The 17,667-nt window shown below is 50.1% G+C and overlaps 1 protein-coding gene across 1 annotated transcript in view; it reads left to right on the plus strand.

Moving 5' to 3' along the window:
- LOC140404046 (ras-related protein R-Ras2-like) overlaps positions 1-17,667 on the plus strand; it is a 38,593-nt gene that overhangs the window by 12,020 nt on the left and 8,906 nt on the right. Inside the window, exons 2-3 of the mRNA XM_072492400.1 lie at positions 14,896-14,983; positions 16,223-16,325. Of these exons, the coding sequence (XP_072348501.1) occupies positions 14,896-14,983; positions 16,223-16,325 (191 nt within the window). The remainder of the gene's footprint in view (positions 1-14,895; positions 14,984-16,222; positions 16,326-17,667) is intronic.

The raw sequence follows: 17,667 nt of genomic DNA on the forward strand, positions 1-17,667 counted from the left end.
CCTTTTTGTTTTGTGCAGTTGTCGTGGCTCAGAACGGGAAAGTGGGGAGCATCATTAATGCTACTGAACCTGGGGACAAAGGACGAGGGAAGAGCAGTGTCCATTCATTGAAATCTGCGGCGTAGCTGAAAAAGAAATAATTGAAAAGGCACATAAGATGTGAATTAAAATGTAACATTTGGAAATAACGTAGAATGTTCTGGAACAGAAAGAGACCATTTGACCCAACAAGCTCCAAAGCAAGTCAATTAATCCCATCCCTCTTCCGTTCCATCCCTCTTCCCGACGGTCTGCAATCTTTATCTCTAAATATTTATCCAAAGGTTTGTATTGCATCTGGATCCTTGCTGCTCTCAGGAAGTGCGTTCCAAATCCTAACCACTAATTGTACCAAATTGTTGTCTTTGATTTTTGTGCCCTCTGGTCATCAACCCTTCAGTCATTGGGAACTAGTTTCTCTTTATTTCTCGGCTAATCCGGGATGGGTTGACCGGCTGGTGTGCGGTACAGAATAACGGCAATCGGGTGGGTTTGATTTTCCCGTTCCCGCTGAGGACGCAGCTCAAACGTGCGAGTTAGGGACAGGCCACTCGGCCCCTTCGAGCCTCCTCCGCCATTCAATGAGATCATGGCTGATCTGGTTCTAGCCTCCCGCCTATTCCTAACAACCTTTCACCCCCTTGTTGATCAAGAATCCATTTGGCTTGGCCTTGAAAGCGTTCAGGGACTCTGCTTCCACCGCCTTTTTGCGGACGGGAGTCCCAGAGACTTGCTAGAGGGGGAAAGAAATGCCTTCCCGTCTCCCTCTGAAATGGACGGCCGTTTATTTTTAAAGAGCGACCCTCTAGTTCTAGATTCTCCCATTGATTTCTCTCATTGGTTTTGAATACCTCGGTCAAATCTCCCCTTAACTTTCTCTGCTCTTGAGGAGAACATTTCTCTAGTATGTGCTCATAGCTGTAATCCCTCATCCCTGAATCTGTTCCCTTCTGTACCCAATCCACACTTTGCATTTCCTAGATCTGTCGGGACTGGCATTATTTTCTGCATTTGGTGGATGTGGGGGGAATACATTTTTAAAAATTAATTTATGGGACGTGGGCTTCGCTGGCGAGGTCGGTATTTACTGCCCATCCCTAATTGCCCCGTGAGAAGGTGGTGGTGAGCTGCCTTCTTGAACCCGCTGCAGTCCAGGTGGTGTAGGTGTTCAGGTTTCTTCCCACAAATCCCGAATGACGTGCCTGTTAGGTAATTTGGACATTCTGAATTCTCCCTCTGTGTACCCGAACAGGTGCCGGAATGTGGCGACGAGGGGATTTTCACTGTAACTTCATTGCGGTGTTAATGTACGCCGACTTGTGACAATAAACATGATTTAAAAAAAGGTATACGCACAGTTTTGTTGGGGGCGGGGGGGGGGGGGGGGGGGGAGGGAGAATTCCAGGGTTTCGACCCAGCGACAGTGAAGGAATGGCCGACATATTTACAAGTCAGGATGGTGAGTGACTTGGAGGGGAACCTCCAGGTGGTGGGGTTCACCGGTATCGTCTGCCCTCGTCCTTCTAGATAGTAGAGGTCGTGGGTTTGGAAGGTGCGGCCTGAGGAACCTTGGTGAGTTACTGCATGGGGTTGAGCTTCTTCAGTGTTGTTGGAGCTACACTCTCCGTGCTTGTAAGTGAGTGAAAAAAGCTTCAGATTAATGATTACAATTCTGTTGCCCACTCTAGATGGAAAAGTGGGTCTACTCCTCAGCAATGCCAGTCAGTCAAACCAACTGAATATGTGCAACCCACTCTATGGTGAGCGGGCACACATCATAGTTTGCCATCACTCATGACTTCCGGGTGTCTCTCAGTTGCAGTTAGAAACCAAGTTCTTCAATCTCGAGAACCTGACGTGACCACATTGGCTCTGTACCTCATAATGAAACTTTTTGAGGTTTATCCGTTTAACACATGCTGGCCATTCCCTGACAAGTGCTGCCATAATGAGCCATTGAAGAATGACTTGCGTGCTTGTACGGGGGGGCCCTCTGGAAAAGTTATCCGACCGGGATCATTCAGGCAGCTCGTGGCTTTTTTTTTCTTCTGTTTTTGCATTTCAGTTCTTCATTGGAGGGGTGTTGAATGGCGGGAATGTTCTTAACTATGTAATGCCCAGCGTCAACATCCAAGTACATGAGTCAAGTATAACTTATTCCAGGGCGGCATGTGGCACAGTGGTTGGCACTGGGACTACGGCGCTGAGGACCCGGGTTCGAATCCCGGCCCTGGGTCATAGAAATTGATAGAATTTACAGTGCAGAAGGAGGCCATTCGGCCCATCGAGTCTGCACCGGCTCCCGGAAAGAGCACCCTACCCAAGGTCCACACCTCCACCCTATCCCCATAACCCAGTAACCCCACCCAACACTAAGGGCAATTTTGGACACTTAAGGGCAATTTAGCATGGCCAACCCACCTAACCTGCACATCTTTGGACTGTGGGAGGAAACCGGAGCACCCGGAGGAAACCCACGCACACACGGGGAGGATGTGCAGACTCCGCACAGACAGTGACCCAAGCCGGGAATCGAACCTGGGACCCTGGAGCTGTGAAGCAATTGTGCTATCCACAATGCTATCGTGCCGGGTCACTGTCTGTGTGGAATTTGCACATTCTCCCCGTGTCTGCGTGGGCTTCACCACCTCCACAACCCAAAGATGTGCAGGTTAGTTGGATTGGCCACGCTAAATTGCCTCTTAATTGGAAAAAAATTTAATTGGGTACTCTAAATTTATTTAAAAAAAAAAGTATAACTTATTCCATAGAATTCCATCGAATCTCTACAGTGCAGAAGGAGGCCATTTGGCCCATCAAGTCTGCACCGACCCTCTGAACCAGCACCCCACTCAGGCCCACTTCCCCCACCTTTATCTGTAACCCCACCTTACCTGCACATCTTTAAACACTAATGGGCGATTTTAGCATGACTAATCCACCTAACCTGCACATCTTTGCACTATGATTGGAAATCGAAGCACCCGGAGGACACCCGGGAGAACTTGCAAACTCCACACAGGCAGTCACCTAAGGCTGGTATTGAGCCTGGGACCCTCCTGCTCTGAGGCAGCAGTGCTAACCACTTGGTTAGATGACTCCACCTTACCCTCAGGGATCCCTCCTTGCAGCATTATAAGGAAGTCCTGTTGTATTGGGCTTTGAGAGCACACTTGGAGTACGCTGTCAAGTTTTGTTCGTCCATGTCTAAGGAAAGGTAGCAAAGGTTCACTCGATTCCTCCCTGGAGTGGCGGGGTTGCCCTGTGATGGGATATTGAGTGGAATGGGCCTCTATCCTCTGGCATTTAGAAGGCTGACCTAAAGGAAATATATACCGTAAATGGCAAAACTCTTAGGAATATAGAAAGTCAGAGATCTGGGTGTGCAGGTCTACAGATCTTTGAAAGTGGCAACACAAGTGGACAAGGTAGTCAAGAAAGCATACGGAATGCTTACCTTCATTGGCCCGGGCATCAAGTATAAAAACTGGCAAGTCATGCTCCAGTTGTACAGAACCTTGGTACGGTCGCACTTGGAATATTGCGCAGAGGAGGTTTACCGGGATGTTGCCTGGTCTGGAGGATGTTAGCTATGCGGAGAGGCTGAATAGACTTGGACAGTTTTCATTAGAATGGTGGAGGTTGAGGGGTGACCTGATAGAGGTCTACAAGATTTTGAGGACCATGGATAGAGTGAATGAGCAGCTATTGTTTCCCAGGGTGGAGGGGGTCAGTCACCAGGGGGATAGGTTAAGGTCCATGGGGCAAAGTTTAGAGGAGATGTGCGAGGCAGGTTTTTTTTACACGGAGGGTGGTGAGTGCCTGGAACGCGTTGCCAGGGGAGGTTGTGGAAGCAGATATATTAACGACGTTCAAAAGGCATCTTGACAAACACCAGGATAGGATGGGTATAGAGGGATACGGCACAAGGAAGTGCTGAAGGTTTTGGCCACGGTGGTATCATGACTGGTACAGGCTTGGTGGGCCGAAGGGCCTGTTCCTGTGCTCTTTGTTCTTTGACACCTGCAGGATTCTAAAGGGGCTTGACATGGTAGACATGACGGTTGTGTCCCTTTGCCTGGGAGCCTAGAACATAGACACACCGGCTCTGGGCAAGCAGGGAATATTAAGATGAGGTGTGGTTAGCACCGCTGCCTCACGGCGCCGAGGACCCAGGTTCGATCCCGGCTCCGGGTCACTGCCCGTGTGGAGTTTGCACATTCTCCCTGTGTCTGCGTGGGTCTCACCCCCACAACCCAAAAGGATGTGCAGGATAGGTGGATTGCCCATGCTAAAGTGCCCCTTAATTGGGGGAAAAAAAATAATTGGGAACTCTTAAGTTTCTTTACATACAAGAAAGATGAGATGAGAAAGTTTTTTGCCTCAGGCTGAGGTGTATCTTTGGAATTTTCTACCAGAGAGAGTTGAGGAGGTTTGTTGAGTATGTTCAAGGCTAAATGTAATAGTTTTTTTTTTTGCACACTGATAGAATTGTGGGATTTGGGGAGTGGGGAGCAGAATGGATTGAGGTTGAAGATCAATCACGATGGTATTGAGTTAGTGAGCAGATCTCCGGGGCGGGTGGCCTATAAAGTTCATGTTTGTTTTTTTTCTAGTAAGTTTGGAGCACGTAATTATTTTTTTCCAATTAAGGGGCAATTTAGCGTGGCCAGTCCACCTACCCTGCACATCTTTTGGGTTGTGGGGGCAAAACCCAAACAAACACGGGGAGAACGTGCAAACTCCACACGGACAGTGACCCAGAGCCGGGATCAAACCTGGGACCTCGGCGCCGTGAGGCAGCAGGGCTAACCCACTGCGCCACCGTGCTGCCCTAAACACTTCCAAAATCATCTTGCCTTCCCAAGCCGCACCCAACCAAACCAAACTGACCTCTGCTGTGATGGGGATCCATTGCTCTTGATGGCTTTCCCAATTGGCCTTTCTTCGAAGGGAAGAACTTGCATTTCTATAGCGCCTTTCACAACTTCAGGACGGCTTAATTAGCTGCAGTGTAGTCACCGTTGCAGAAAGTGCGACAGCCAGTGGTGCACAGCAAGCTCCCATGAAAGGTCATGTGGTGATGACCGAATCATATATTTTTGCGGTGTAAGTTGAAGGTTACATGTTTGTCAGGACTGACTGCCTTGGGAGAAATGCTCCTCGCCACAGCTCCAAAGGACCTTTTACATCCATGCCGGGGTTTAAAGTCCCTTCTGAAACTCTTGGATTGTACGTGAAACCTGCTGTCGGTATTCCTGTGCGTACATGTGTGTATGCATGACCTTTCTGTGTGATCTGGATTTTATTTCTCAATGTTTAGATGTTAGTTACCTGCTCGCTAAATGCTGTGGATTATCCTGTTCCTATAACAACATAAAAGATGCCTCTGTTTCACGCCCAGGATGCTCTAGTATTGCATCACTGCCAAATATTTCCAGACTAGGCCTTTCTGCCCGACTGGTCTGTGCTGGTCCTTCTGCTTCATCGATCGGTACATCGTTGTAACCCCTCTCCCTTGATAATGGAAGCTAGACAATCACCAATTACCCCATGTGGCGGTGTGGCGGTGAGCTCCACTCTCTGGGTAGTGAAGTTCCTCCTGAATTCCCCCTCGGATTTATTTCTGATTATCTCATATTTTATGGTTCCCAGTTTTGATCCCCTCACAGGCACAAACCTCCCTGCTCACCAGCAAAGTTGCGTGCGCAGCACGAGTGGGTGATAATCTGTCCACGCGCACTGCTTGTTCAGATTGGTGCGTTGTGGCTGACGGCATTATGGCCTCGCTACAGCCGTCAAACTCTGTTTCCCTTTTTCTGCTGGGGCCATGGACTTTGCTGGGGGGACGGGAGGCCGTAGTTGGCCCTGAGGCAATGGGGGAGGTCGTGTCCCCCCCCCCCCCCCCCCCCCCACCCCCGGTCTGCTCCGTACCGGCTTAATATCAGCTACTTTCTTGCAAGGCCGCGCTAGAGGGCTCTTAGTCCCAGTTGTACTGTACGTGACTCCAGTCCCGTTCCACTCAATCATCGAATGATGTAGCACGCGGGGACCATTGGGCCAGCTCTTTAGTGCTTCCAACGATTCTCTCACTTCCTTATCCTTTCCTTTCTACCAGACCCAATAATCTTTTTTGGCCTTTCAAGTGTTCATCCATCTCCCTTGGACCCAGTGCAGATAAGGTCATTAATTTTCCACCCCTGGTCAAGGCATTAATGACCCAGTTGCATTTGGATTTTGTGCATTGTCACGTGTACTGAGGTACAGTGAAAAGTATTTTTCTGCGAGCAGCTCAACAGATCATTAAATACATGAAAATAAAATAAAAAGAAAATACATAATAGGGCAACACAATGTAACTACATAGACACCGGCATCGGGTGAAGCATACAGGGTGTGGTGTTAATGAGGTCAGTCCATAAGAGGGTCGTTTAGGAGTCTGGTGACAGCGGGGAAGAAGCTGTTTTTGAGTCTGCTCGTGCGTGTTCTCAGAACTTTGTATCTCCTGCCCGATGGAAGAAGTTGGAAGAGTGAGTAAGCCGGGTGTGAGGGGTCTTTGATTATGCTGCCCGCTTTCCCCAGGCAGCGGGAGGTGTAGGCAGAGTCAATGCATGGGTGGCAGATTTGTGTGATGGACTGGGCGGTGTTCACGGCTCTCTGTAGTTTCTTGCGGTCCTGGGCCGAGCAGTTGCCATACCAGGCTGTGATGCAGCCTGATAGGATGCTTTCTATGGTGCATCTGTAAAAGTTGGTAAGAGTTAATGTGGACCAACTTTTACAGATGCACCATAGAAAGCATCCTATCTGGCTGCATCACAGCCTGGTACGGCAACTGCTCGGCCCAGGACCGCAAGAAACATTTGACAACCATTTGACAATTTAATGCTCACTCTTATTGACAATCAGGTCTTTATTTCCATTTTCTTTTAAAAGTCAACTTGCCAAGGTGGGATTTGAACTTGGGTCTAGTCCCTCGCAACTCCAGACGATGCAGTTATCACTGGTTTCAGTCCTCCAATGAGTTGGTGTCTATTGGTTGGTTCAGGAATGTAAAAATCTCCTTCTGGCTAAAGTCAGGCTCTGGCTCTATTTGATTTGACACAGTGGTTAGCACTGCTGCCTCAGTGCCAGGGACCCGGGTTCAATTCTGGCTTTGGGTGACTGTATCACAGTGTGGGAGTTTGCACGTTCTCCCTGTGTCTGCGTGGGTTTCCTCTGGTTTCCTCCCACAGTCCAAAAATGTGCATGTTAGGCGGATTGGCCTTGATCAATGCATGGGGCTACTGGGATAGGGGGGGGCAGTAGAGTGCCCTTTTGGATGGTCAGTGCAGACTCAATGGGCTGAATGGCCTCCTTCTGCACTGCAGAGAATCTATGATGTGTGATAGGTGTAGTGTTTCTTAAAGAGCTTTCGGTTAACACATCCATTTCCCTGAGCTGCTTTTTGTAGTGGTTCCTCCACCACGACTTGTTCTTCAATACTGGCGGGTATTCCTTACAACCCTTATTTTTCCGCCCTCCTCTCATAGAATTTTTCATAGAATTTACAGTGCAGAAGGAGGCCATTCGGCCCATCGAGTCTGCACTGGCTCTTGGAAAGAGCACCCTACCCAAGGTCCACGCCTCCACCCTATCCCCGTAACTCAGTAACCCCACCCAACACTAAGGGCAATTTTGGACGCTAAGGGCAATTTATCATGGCCAATCCACCTAACCTGCACATCTTTGGACTGTAGGAGGAAACCGGAGCACCCGGAGGAAACCCACGCACACACTGGGAGGATGTGCAGACTCCGCACAGACAGTGACCCAAGCCGGGAATCGAACCTGGGACCCTGGAGCTGTGAAGCAATTGTGCTATCCACAAGGCTACTGTGCTGCCCTCCTCGAGTTATTGAACCTCACTGGGTCTGGACACTCGGTAACTCCCATGGTGGGGACATGGCAATAGAGCTCATTACTTCGCGATCGGAGGTGGCCTTGTTGAATCCCCAGGATTCTCCAGGGATTCGGGACAAAGCTATGTGAGAAACCTGGGAACAATCAACGATAGGTTTAAGGAAAACAAATATTTTTATCTTAATCTTTTATTCTAACTGGTTACAAAAGGTTGTTTGATTGACATTCAATTGGGAATTTGTTAGCTTTCTAATTGTTGGTGCCTTGACGGTGGGCATGTTAAGTGCCCAATGGTGGGGTCTGTAGGTCAGTATGTTTGGGGGGTAGAAGGATTTGTAGGTCTGTGTGTTTGGGGGAGGGCAGAAGGGTCTGTGATGCACGATCAGTGACCACTAAAGTGAGGTTGGAGTCCAACTGAAGGCTTTAATAAGCTCGATGTTTCCCCCAGCAGCTCAGGTACAGAATGAAGGCTGCTGGGGCGGCACGGGCTCTTGTACCCCGCCTAGCAGGGTGGAGCTACCATCCATCTTAACCAATAGAAAGCATATAGTTTCCACCAATGGTGCTCCTACATACCAGGTACCATAATACATCTACTACCACATTCACCCCCTGTTAAAAAAGAGTCCGGCGGGGGTGGTGGCCTGATACTACAAACATGGCAACATGGTAGAATTAGTTATGGAGGTACCGCAATACCTCCGTACAGAGTTTTGTAACTATTTACAATTCTAATAACTATTTACAATTGATGATTTAAATTTACAGTTTACAATTTAAAATGAAGCAATCAGTCGATCGGGTTGTCCTCTGTCATCGTCTGAGCTTCGGTGGTAATTCCGGTGGAGGCTCGGGCGTCTGTGACTCCGGGAGGGTGGCTTCGATCTCCATGGCAGCTTTGACACCCCTAGACGGCGCTGGTTGGGAAAACGGTTGATCTGGGAAGGGAGTGCCTGCGGGGTGTGTCGGTGGGTGGGGGGGCCTAGACGGGGCCGGTGGAAGGACCGATCCCCCTGTAAGGTGGCCTGATGGAGGGGAGGATGGGACAGGTGGCTGGGGTGTGCGTGGGGCTCCGGCGGGCGCCAGGTCTCATAGGGAGACCGTATCTTGTCGGCCGTCGGGGTACGCCACGTAGGCGTACTGGGGGTTAGCGTGGAGAAGATGGACCCTCTCGAACAACGGGTCCGACTTGTGCGCCCGCACGTGTTTTCGGAGCAGGATGGGTCCGGGTGCTGCCAGCCAGGTCGGGAGCGAGGTCCCAGAGGAGGACTTCCTGGGGAAGACCAGGAGACGTTCGTGAGGTGTCTGGTTGGTGGTGGTACAAAGCAGTGACCGGCTGGAGTGGAGGGCATCCGGGAGGACTTCCTGCCAGTGGGAGACTGGGAGATTCCTGAACCGTAGGGCCAGTAGGACGGTCTTCCAGACCATTCCGTTCTCCCTCTCTACCTGTCCGTTACCCCGGGGGTTGTAACTGGTCGTCCTGCTCGAGGCGATGCCCTTGCTGAGCAGGAATTGACGCAGTTCGTCGCTCATAAAGGAGGACCCCCTGTCACTATGTATGTAAGCGGGGAACCCGAACAGTGCAAAGATGCTATGGAGGGCCTTGATGACGGTAGTTGCGGTCATGTCTGGGCAAGGGATGGCGAATGGGAACCGGGAGTACTCCATAATCACGTTCAGGAAGTACGTGTTGCGGTCGGTGGAGGTGAGGGGGCCTTTGAAGTCCATGCTGAGGCATTCAAAGGGACGGGAAGCCTTTATCAGGTGCGCACTCTCTGGCCGGTAAAAGTGCGGTTTGCACTCCGCGCAGATTTGGCAGTCCCTGGTGGCTGTCCTCGATGGAGTAGGTCAGGTTGCGGGTCTTGATAAAGTGGAAAAAGCGAGTTACCCCCGGGTGGCAGAAGTCCTAGTGGAGGGCTCGGAGGCTGGGAAGGGAGGGGGTGGAGGGATGGTCCGACCCCTCCGGGTGGGGGGGGGGGAGGAGGGGTGGTCTGACCCGGGGGGGGGGGGGGGCTCCGCTGTGGCCTGGCCCGCGATCGGGGCCCACCGAGCGGCGGGCCGGCCTCTCTGGCTGGGGGCATCCTTCGTTCTCGCCGGCCCCTGTAGCCCTGCGCCGTGTTGTGTCGGGGCCGGCAGGGAGAAGGGAGACACCGCGCATGCGCGGAAGTCGCGCCGGGCCCCACTGGGCATGCGTGGACAAGCGGCGCCCATCTGCCTGTAGGGGTCAGGATTGCTGATCCTGAAGCCATGTTGAAGACGGCGTTTATGACGGCGTCAACACTTGGCCTCAGGATCAGAGAATCCCACCCCATGTTCTCGATCCCCAGCCAGAGGAAGCACCATCCCTGCGTCCAGTCTGCTTAGCCCTTCACAATTTTATACGTTTCAATTAGCCACCCCCCCCGCCCCAATTCTTCTAAACCTCCGGGAATACAGGCCTAGCCGCCCCAACCCTCCCTCACATGACAATCCTGCCATCCGAGAATCCGTCCGGTCAGCCTTCACTGGTGTTGAATGCGAGTATGATTCCGAAGGAGGTGCTGGTAGATTACATTGGGAATCTTGATCCATTTCCATGTGTATTTGGATTTCCTCTTGTGTTCCCTGGAAATACCACTTTGTGATTTTGCATTTTGTTTTAAGAGCATGATGTCGTGGTTCGACCATGTGTCTTATTTTTTAAATGTCTTCCAGTCTCATTTTGTTTCCAGTCTCTGACGAGTCTTGGCCTGTTAGCATAGTGTCTGACATTCCTGGGGAAATTCCTATCCTACCTTTTGGCTTGTAAGGGAAGGAATTTCATTTCTGTCGCAGTTTCATGGTCTCTGGGTATTCCAGAATACCTCTTCGCCAGTGAATGAAGTGTAGTCACTGGGATGCAAGGAAAGGTTGCCAGTTTGTACACGGCAAGATCCCAGAAACGATAATGAGATAAATTAGCGTTGTGGTGGTTTTTTATGGACAAATATTGGCCCTGGACAAGTTGTGGGGGGGGGGGACATGATGACTTGTCTTCCTCTACTTTGAACATGCCATGGGATCATTTTGCATTTGAGAAAGAAGCTAGGGCCACTCGTAAGCATCTCACAGGAAAGACTGCATCTGTGGCAGCGCAGCACTCCCTTGGTACTTCACTGGAGTGTCGGCCTAGATTAGAAGCCCTAATCTCTGGAGTGGAGCTCGCACCCCCAAACCTTCTGCCCCAGACGTGAGAGTGACTCCCCGAGCAGCAGCTAGGGCCTTGCCTGGAATTGAGTAACGTGTTGACAAACAAGAGCGTTTTTCAGCTCTCTTCGCCTTTTATAGAGATGGCAGTTTTGCCAAGGCACTTTGTGGGCAGGCAGAGTGAGGTGGGCCTGTTTGGAAGGGCTCTGGGGTCCAACCTGTTGGGGCATGCTATGAGCTGCAGGCAGGAAAAGGTGCTCCTTTGTACACTCTTCCCCACCCTGTGGTGTTGTGAAACCCTGTGTGTCAATGTATACCGGTGCCAGTACAGCAACTGTAACCTCAAACCCTGGTGAGCCTAACAGGAAGTAGAGTTTCTGATATCTAGTGCAAACAAGTTGCATCAAACTAAAAATGCATCCCGTCCATAAACTTGAACCATCTGGAGCTCTGCTGCCTTATTTTTCCTAACTTGCACCAAGTTCCGTTCACTGATCAGGTTTGAGCCTGCTGATTGGCTCCAGTAACTTTTTAGAGTTTACAATTCTCAAGATCAGAATTCCTCCTGTCTCTCTGGAAACCAGCCCGGGAACCATCTGTCATGATCGGATTGACCAGTGGAGCAGATTCGATGGGCTGAATGGCCGCCTTCTGCTCCTGTCTTATGGCACCTTTTTTTTTTTCCCCCCAGGCCCCCACCTCTGCATTTTCTTCCCTAAAGTTCTCACTGTCACCTCCTTTTCTAAAAAAAATTTTTTTGAAAGGGTACCCAATTTGCCCCCACAACCCAAAAGATGTGCAGAGTAAATGGATTGGCCATGCTAAGTTGCCCCTTAATTGGAAAAAAATAATTGGGTAAACTCTAAATTTATTTTAAAAAGGTTAAGTGGACCAGATTGTTTGTCTGTGTTGGGTCTCTGGTGTGTTGGGTCTCTGGTGTGTTGGGTCTCTGGTGTGTTGGGTCTCTGGTGTGTTGGGTCTCTGGTGTGTTGGGTCTCTGGTGTGTTGGGTCTCTGGTGTGTTGGGTCTCTGGTGTGTTGGGTCTCTGGTGTGTTGGGTCTCTGGTGTGTTGGGTCTCTGGTGTGTTGGGTCTCTGGTGTGTTGGGTCTCTGGTGTGTTGGGTCTCTGGTGTGTTGGGTCTCTGGTGTGTTGGGTCTCTGGTGTGTAGAGACAGAGTCATTGACAGCACACAAGGAGGCCATTTGGCCCATTGAATACGTGCCCGCTTTCTGTAGTGCAATCCAATTGGGGCCAATTCTTCTTTCAATTCCCGTAACTCTGCAAGTTTATTTCCCTCTTCGTCATAAGACTCCCTCTCCCCTCCTGCCACCCTCTCACTCGGCGAGTTCCAGATCGTCACCTCTTGCTGCGTTTTTTTAAATGAAGTCTTTCGATCTGTGCCATCTGGTACCCTCCGCTAATGCGAACGGGTTTCCCTTTAAAAAAAATGTTTTGAACGGACCTCCTTTAGGTATTAGCTCCCGTTGTCAGTCAGTCACTCCTGCTAAGAAGATGGTCCCCCACCCTGGATGGTTCCCACCCTGGAGAAAGCGCCACCCTCAAGAAAGTTGTTTTAATTCCTCACATTAAGCTGCCGGGCTATTGTCCGTGAGGGGAAGGGGAATGACCAATTGTTGACGTATCGCTCTGTCACTCTGGCTGCGAGCCAGCGCTAGGAAGTGAGTCGGCAAAAGGGGTTGAAATTGGAAAATTTGAAAGTGAAATTTAGATTCACACAGTGGTATTAATAGTAATTTAGTTGACAGCAAGGCTATGTTGGGAACGGCTGCTAAATTAGCTGCCCTTAACACTTGCAGAAGTCTTGTTCTTAATTTGGATCATTTACTCACTGCTTTCTGTGTGACCTAACGAGAGTAGAAATGTTGCAATTCCGAGACAAGATGTCACTGGCGGCTCAGTGGGAAGCACACTTACTACTTGGGTTTGAGCGCCACTTTAGAAACCTGACTACACTCAGTGCAGCGCTGAGGTAGTGCTGCCCTGTCAGAGATGCCGTGTTTTCGGCTGCTATTGTGGAAATGAAGACCCCGTTTACTATCTCTGTCTCAATGTGAAACGTGCCAGGGCACTCCTAGTCAATGGACCGCACACGAATATTTATCCAACCACCTGCAACACTCCCAAAGCAAAATACTGCAGGCGTTGGAACTCTGGAATAAAATCCGAAAACGCTGGAATTACTGGGCCGCTCAAGGCAGCATCCATAGAGTTCACACTGCAGGCAGATGACCCTTAACCAGAACACTAATAAATAGATTAAAAAAAATAATTTTAGAGTACCCAATTCTTTTTTTCAATGAAGGGGCAATTTAGTGTGGCCAATCCACCTAGCCTGCAGATCTTTGGGTTGTGGGGGCGAATGCCACGCAAACACGGGGAGAATGTGCAAACCCCACACGGACAGTGACCCAGGGCCGGGATTCGAACCCGGGTGCTCAGCGCCGCAGTCCCCGTGCTAACCACTGCGCCACGTGCCGCCCTACGAATAAATAGGTGCCTAATCTTCTTCTTGTTGTTGTTTGTGGGATTTTGCTGTGCGTTTACCTCCTATTACAACTTCGAGTACTTCATTGGTTGAACAGCCCTTTAGAATCATGGAATTACAGTGCAGAAGGAGGCCATTTGGCCCATCGACTCTGCACCGGCCCTTGGAAAGAGCACCCTACCTAAGCCCACACCTGCACCCCATCCCTGTAACCCAATAACCCCTCCTAACCTTTCTGGACACTCAGGGCAATTTTGCAAGGCCAATCCACCTACCCTGCACGTCTTTGGACTGTGGGAGGAAACCGGAGCACCCGGAGGAAACCCACGGGGAGAGCGTGCAGGCTGCACACAGACAAGTGACCCAAGGCGGGAGTTGACCCTGGAGCTGTGAAGCAACAGTGCTAACCACTGCGCTACCGTGTCGCCCTTTAGGCTGACTCGAGTCTGTGAAATGCGCGCTTAAAAATGCAAGCTTCCTTTAATAGATGTTTGCTTGCTCCGCTCTGTGCTATGTATCGTACCGTTTGGCAAGTGTTGTTGTTTGTGCTCGGGCAGGGTGCGGAAGCTGGCGTTCTTATCCAAGTAGTACATGGCAGCCATTCATTTGCGAATCAAGTATGAAATTGGGACGAGAGATCACGTTTCGTGATATTTTTAACACCTTGGTTGCATGGGCCAGTATCGCTGTGTCAAATGTTGCTGTCGGGTCACTAGTCCGGAATGTCTGAACGATACCGATGATGAGCTAGTCAGTCCTGGGGAACGCAATGGGCTCTCATTCCCCCTGCCCTGTTGGTAGCTCCTTCTAACCAGGGGATCGGCTATCGGGATGTGTCGCCTTCATCTGTCTCACTCTCACCCACTGTCGCTTGTCTGCCATCGGCCTGTGACGCCCGTCATCCAACCCACGTAGGCTGACCCCTCTTTCCACCGGCCTCCACTTTCCCCTCTAGCCGAGATCTCTGCCGCTTTCCAGCTCTGATCCAAGTGGCTGGAACACTGAGGTCTCCTTTTCTGGATATGAAAGAGTTCTTTCTGTTCTTGCGATTTCAAACAGTTCTTTGCTGGTCTTATGGAGTGGAAATGGAATTTTAGACATGGGAATCTTAGCATGTTCATTTCAAAGGCACATTTCTTGCACAGAACTTTATTTATTGTCCAGGTTTCTGAGGTATCTGAATGCAGTGTCGTGTGAGGTCTCCTCTCCCTCTCTCTCTTTACAAAGCTTGAGTTTTCTTGTTGCTATGGGGCTCAATTCATTTGCTGTTTTTCTTTTGATTCCAGTCCTATTTTGTATCCGATTATGACCCAACCATTGAGGACTCCTACACCAAGCAATGCGTCATTGATGATCGGACAGCAAGACTAGACAGTAAGTTGTACGCGTTGTGATGCATAAGCCCTTTGCTAGCCTGAGTACGGACTGCACAGCTCTCCGGCACAACTGCCCAACCCGCGTCAGATGTTTTCACAACAGTGACTCCCCCGGTCGCGCCAACCACAGCGATTGGTATTTATATAGCACCTTTTACATAGCGAACCCCCCCCCCAAGCACATTGTGGGTCTGTCGGCAAATATAATTTGACGCCAGGTCATAAGAGAGAACGGGCGATGAGCTTGGCCAAAGAGAGACTTGTTGAAGGAGAGCGAGAGGCAGGGAGGTGTGGAGGAGACCTCCAGAGTTTGGGTCCTCGGCAACTGATTACACAACTGGCAACGGTCAGGATGAAGGAAGTGGGTGTTGCACGAGTGGCCAAGATTTGGAGGGACGCAGAGATCTCATGGAAGGATTGGAGGACACACTTGGTCAATTATTTCTAATGCTGCCCTTGGAAGGAATCTAAGCACAGTCCTGAGTGGGGTGTCTAAGTGTGGGTCTCTGGGGTATTTATATTCCAGCGTGTCTATGCATGCAAGTTGTGTCTCGCTCTGGCTCTGGCTCTGGCTCTCCTCCCCCACCCCCATCCGTACCTTCAAAAAGCAACCAAACTCTACTGGAATTGTTTTCTGGATTCCAGGCAGCCTTTCTGTTTAATTCAGGCTCAACTACTGAACCTGTTTCTGTATGGGCTTGCTCGGGATGAATGACCACGTGTATGGGTCACCGCAGAACTTCTGGCCCTCGGGCAAGGAGAGGTTTGGGGGGGGGGGAGGGGGCGTGCAGACAGTTGAGGGAGGAGGGAAAGAAGGAAAATCCTGCCTTCGAGGTAGGAGGAGGGGTGGGAGCGAGCGAACGAGCAAGATGTAGAGATTTGAACGAGGAACTTGGGCTCAGACTTGTTTATAACCCCCAACTGGGCAACAGTCTGTTAGTCATCGAGGAAGGTTCTGGTGTGGTCCTAGCACCTCCTCACACGACGCATAGCTTAACCATGAAAGAATTTTAATTCTGTCAGTATGGGGTAACTTCCTCGGTTGTAACCATGGGAACTTGTGTTTGAAACTTGCCTGTGCTGGCCATGAGCTGTGTAAACTTGTGCAAAGGATCCTGCAGACGTGAATCTGTTCAATTATTTTCTAATGAGAGAATATCCTTTACTGCTCACCTCGTCTTGGATGACCTCTTTTTCTCCCCCCCCCCTCACTTTCCTACTCTCTTTGTTTTTAAAGTTTTGGACACTGCTGGGCAGGAGGAATTTGGAGCAATGAGGGAACAGTACATGCGTTCGGGTGAAGGCTTCCTTCTCGTTTTCGCCATCAATGATCGGGGGAGGTAGGACATTCGTTAACTATCTTTGTAAAAACGTTACACCGAGTTTCTCCAATGACCTGTTTGGCCAGTGAGGTGACCACTTTACTGATTAAGTTAAAGGCGTTAAAAGTTTCCCCCTTGTTGTGTAGAGATGGATGGAGAGGGTTAACAAGATGTCCCCGCCCCCGTTATTTTCTCAGGATCTAGCGGGGTGGCGCAGTGGTTAGCACTGTTGTCTCACGGCACCGAAGACCCAGGTTCGTTCCCGGCCCCGGGTCACTGTCCGTGGGGAGTTTGCATCTTCTCCACATGTCTGCGTGGGTCTCGCCTCCACAACCCAACGAGATGTGCAGGGTAGGTGGATTGACCACGCTAAATTGGGGGGAAAAATAAATTGGATACTCTTAAATTTATTAAAATAGTATATATAATGCTCCGTGTGAAAAGGTGTTGGAAGATTTTTAGAAATTCTTTCATGGGGTACAGGCGTCACTAAGCGAGGCCAGCATTTGTTGCCCGTCCCTAATTGCCGTTGAGTCTCAGTTAAGAGTCAACCTTGCTGTGGGTCTGGAGTCACGTGTAGGCCAGACCGGGTAGGGACGGCAGATTTCCTTCCCTGAAGGAAATTGGTGAACCCAACGGGTTTTTACAACAATCCACAATGGTTTCATGGTCATCGTTTAGTCTTTTGATTCATTCCTTGTTTATTTTTTTGTTTTATTGAATTCAAATTCCAACATCTGCCGTGGCGGGTTTCGAACCCATGTCCCCAGAGCATTACCCTGGGTCACTGGATTACTAGTCCAGTCAGAATACCAGTGCGCCACTGCCTCCTCTATTGATTCTCTGAATAATTAAAAAAGGGGTGGGCAAATGGTGGCCTGGTGGTCACATCTCTGGGCTGGTAACCCAGAGGCCCAGGCTTGAGACTCCAGAATTCAAATCCCACCACGCAGCTGGTGGAATTTAAATTAAATGAATAAATCTTGAAATATAAAAGATAGCCTCCGTAACGGTGGCCATGAAACAGCCATTGATTGTTCTCAAAACCCCATCTGGCTCGCCCTTCGGTGAAGGAAATCTGCCGTCCTTACCCGGTCTGGCCTACACGTGACTCCAGACCCACCGTGACGTGGTTCATTCTATACAGCTCTCTGAAATGGCCGAGCGAGCCGCTGGTTCCGAGGGCAATTGGGCAGGGGCGTCAACGTCCACATCCCATCGAATAATTTTGAAAGAGTTACTGAGGATGAGGAACTGACCGGATTAAACAAAGAGGGCGTAGGGCTAAACATAAGCTGCTCTTTCAAAAGGGGCCAGCACTGCCAAATGGGCTCACTTCTGTACATCTATTCTATTAAGG

Source organism: Scyliorhinus torazame, chromosome 29 (assembly GCF_047496885.1).
Source record: "Scyliorhinus torazame isolate Kashiwa2021f chromosome 29, sScyTor2.1, whole genome shotgun sequence".
Taxonomy (NCBI): domain Eukaryota; kingdom Metazoa; phylum Chordata; class Chondrichthyes; order Carcharhiniformes; family Scyliorhinidae; genus Scyliorhinus; species Scyliorhinus torazame.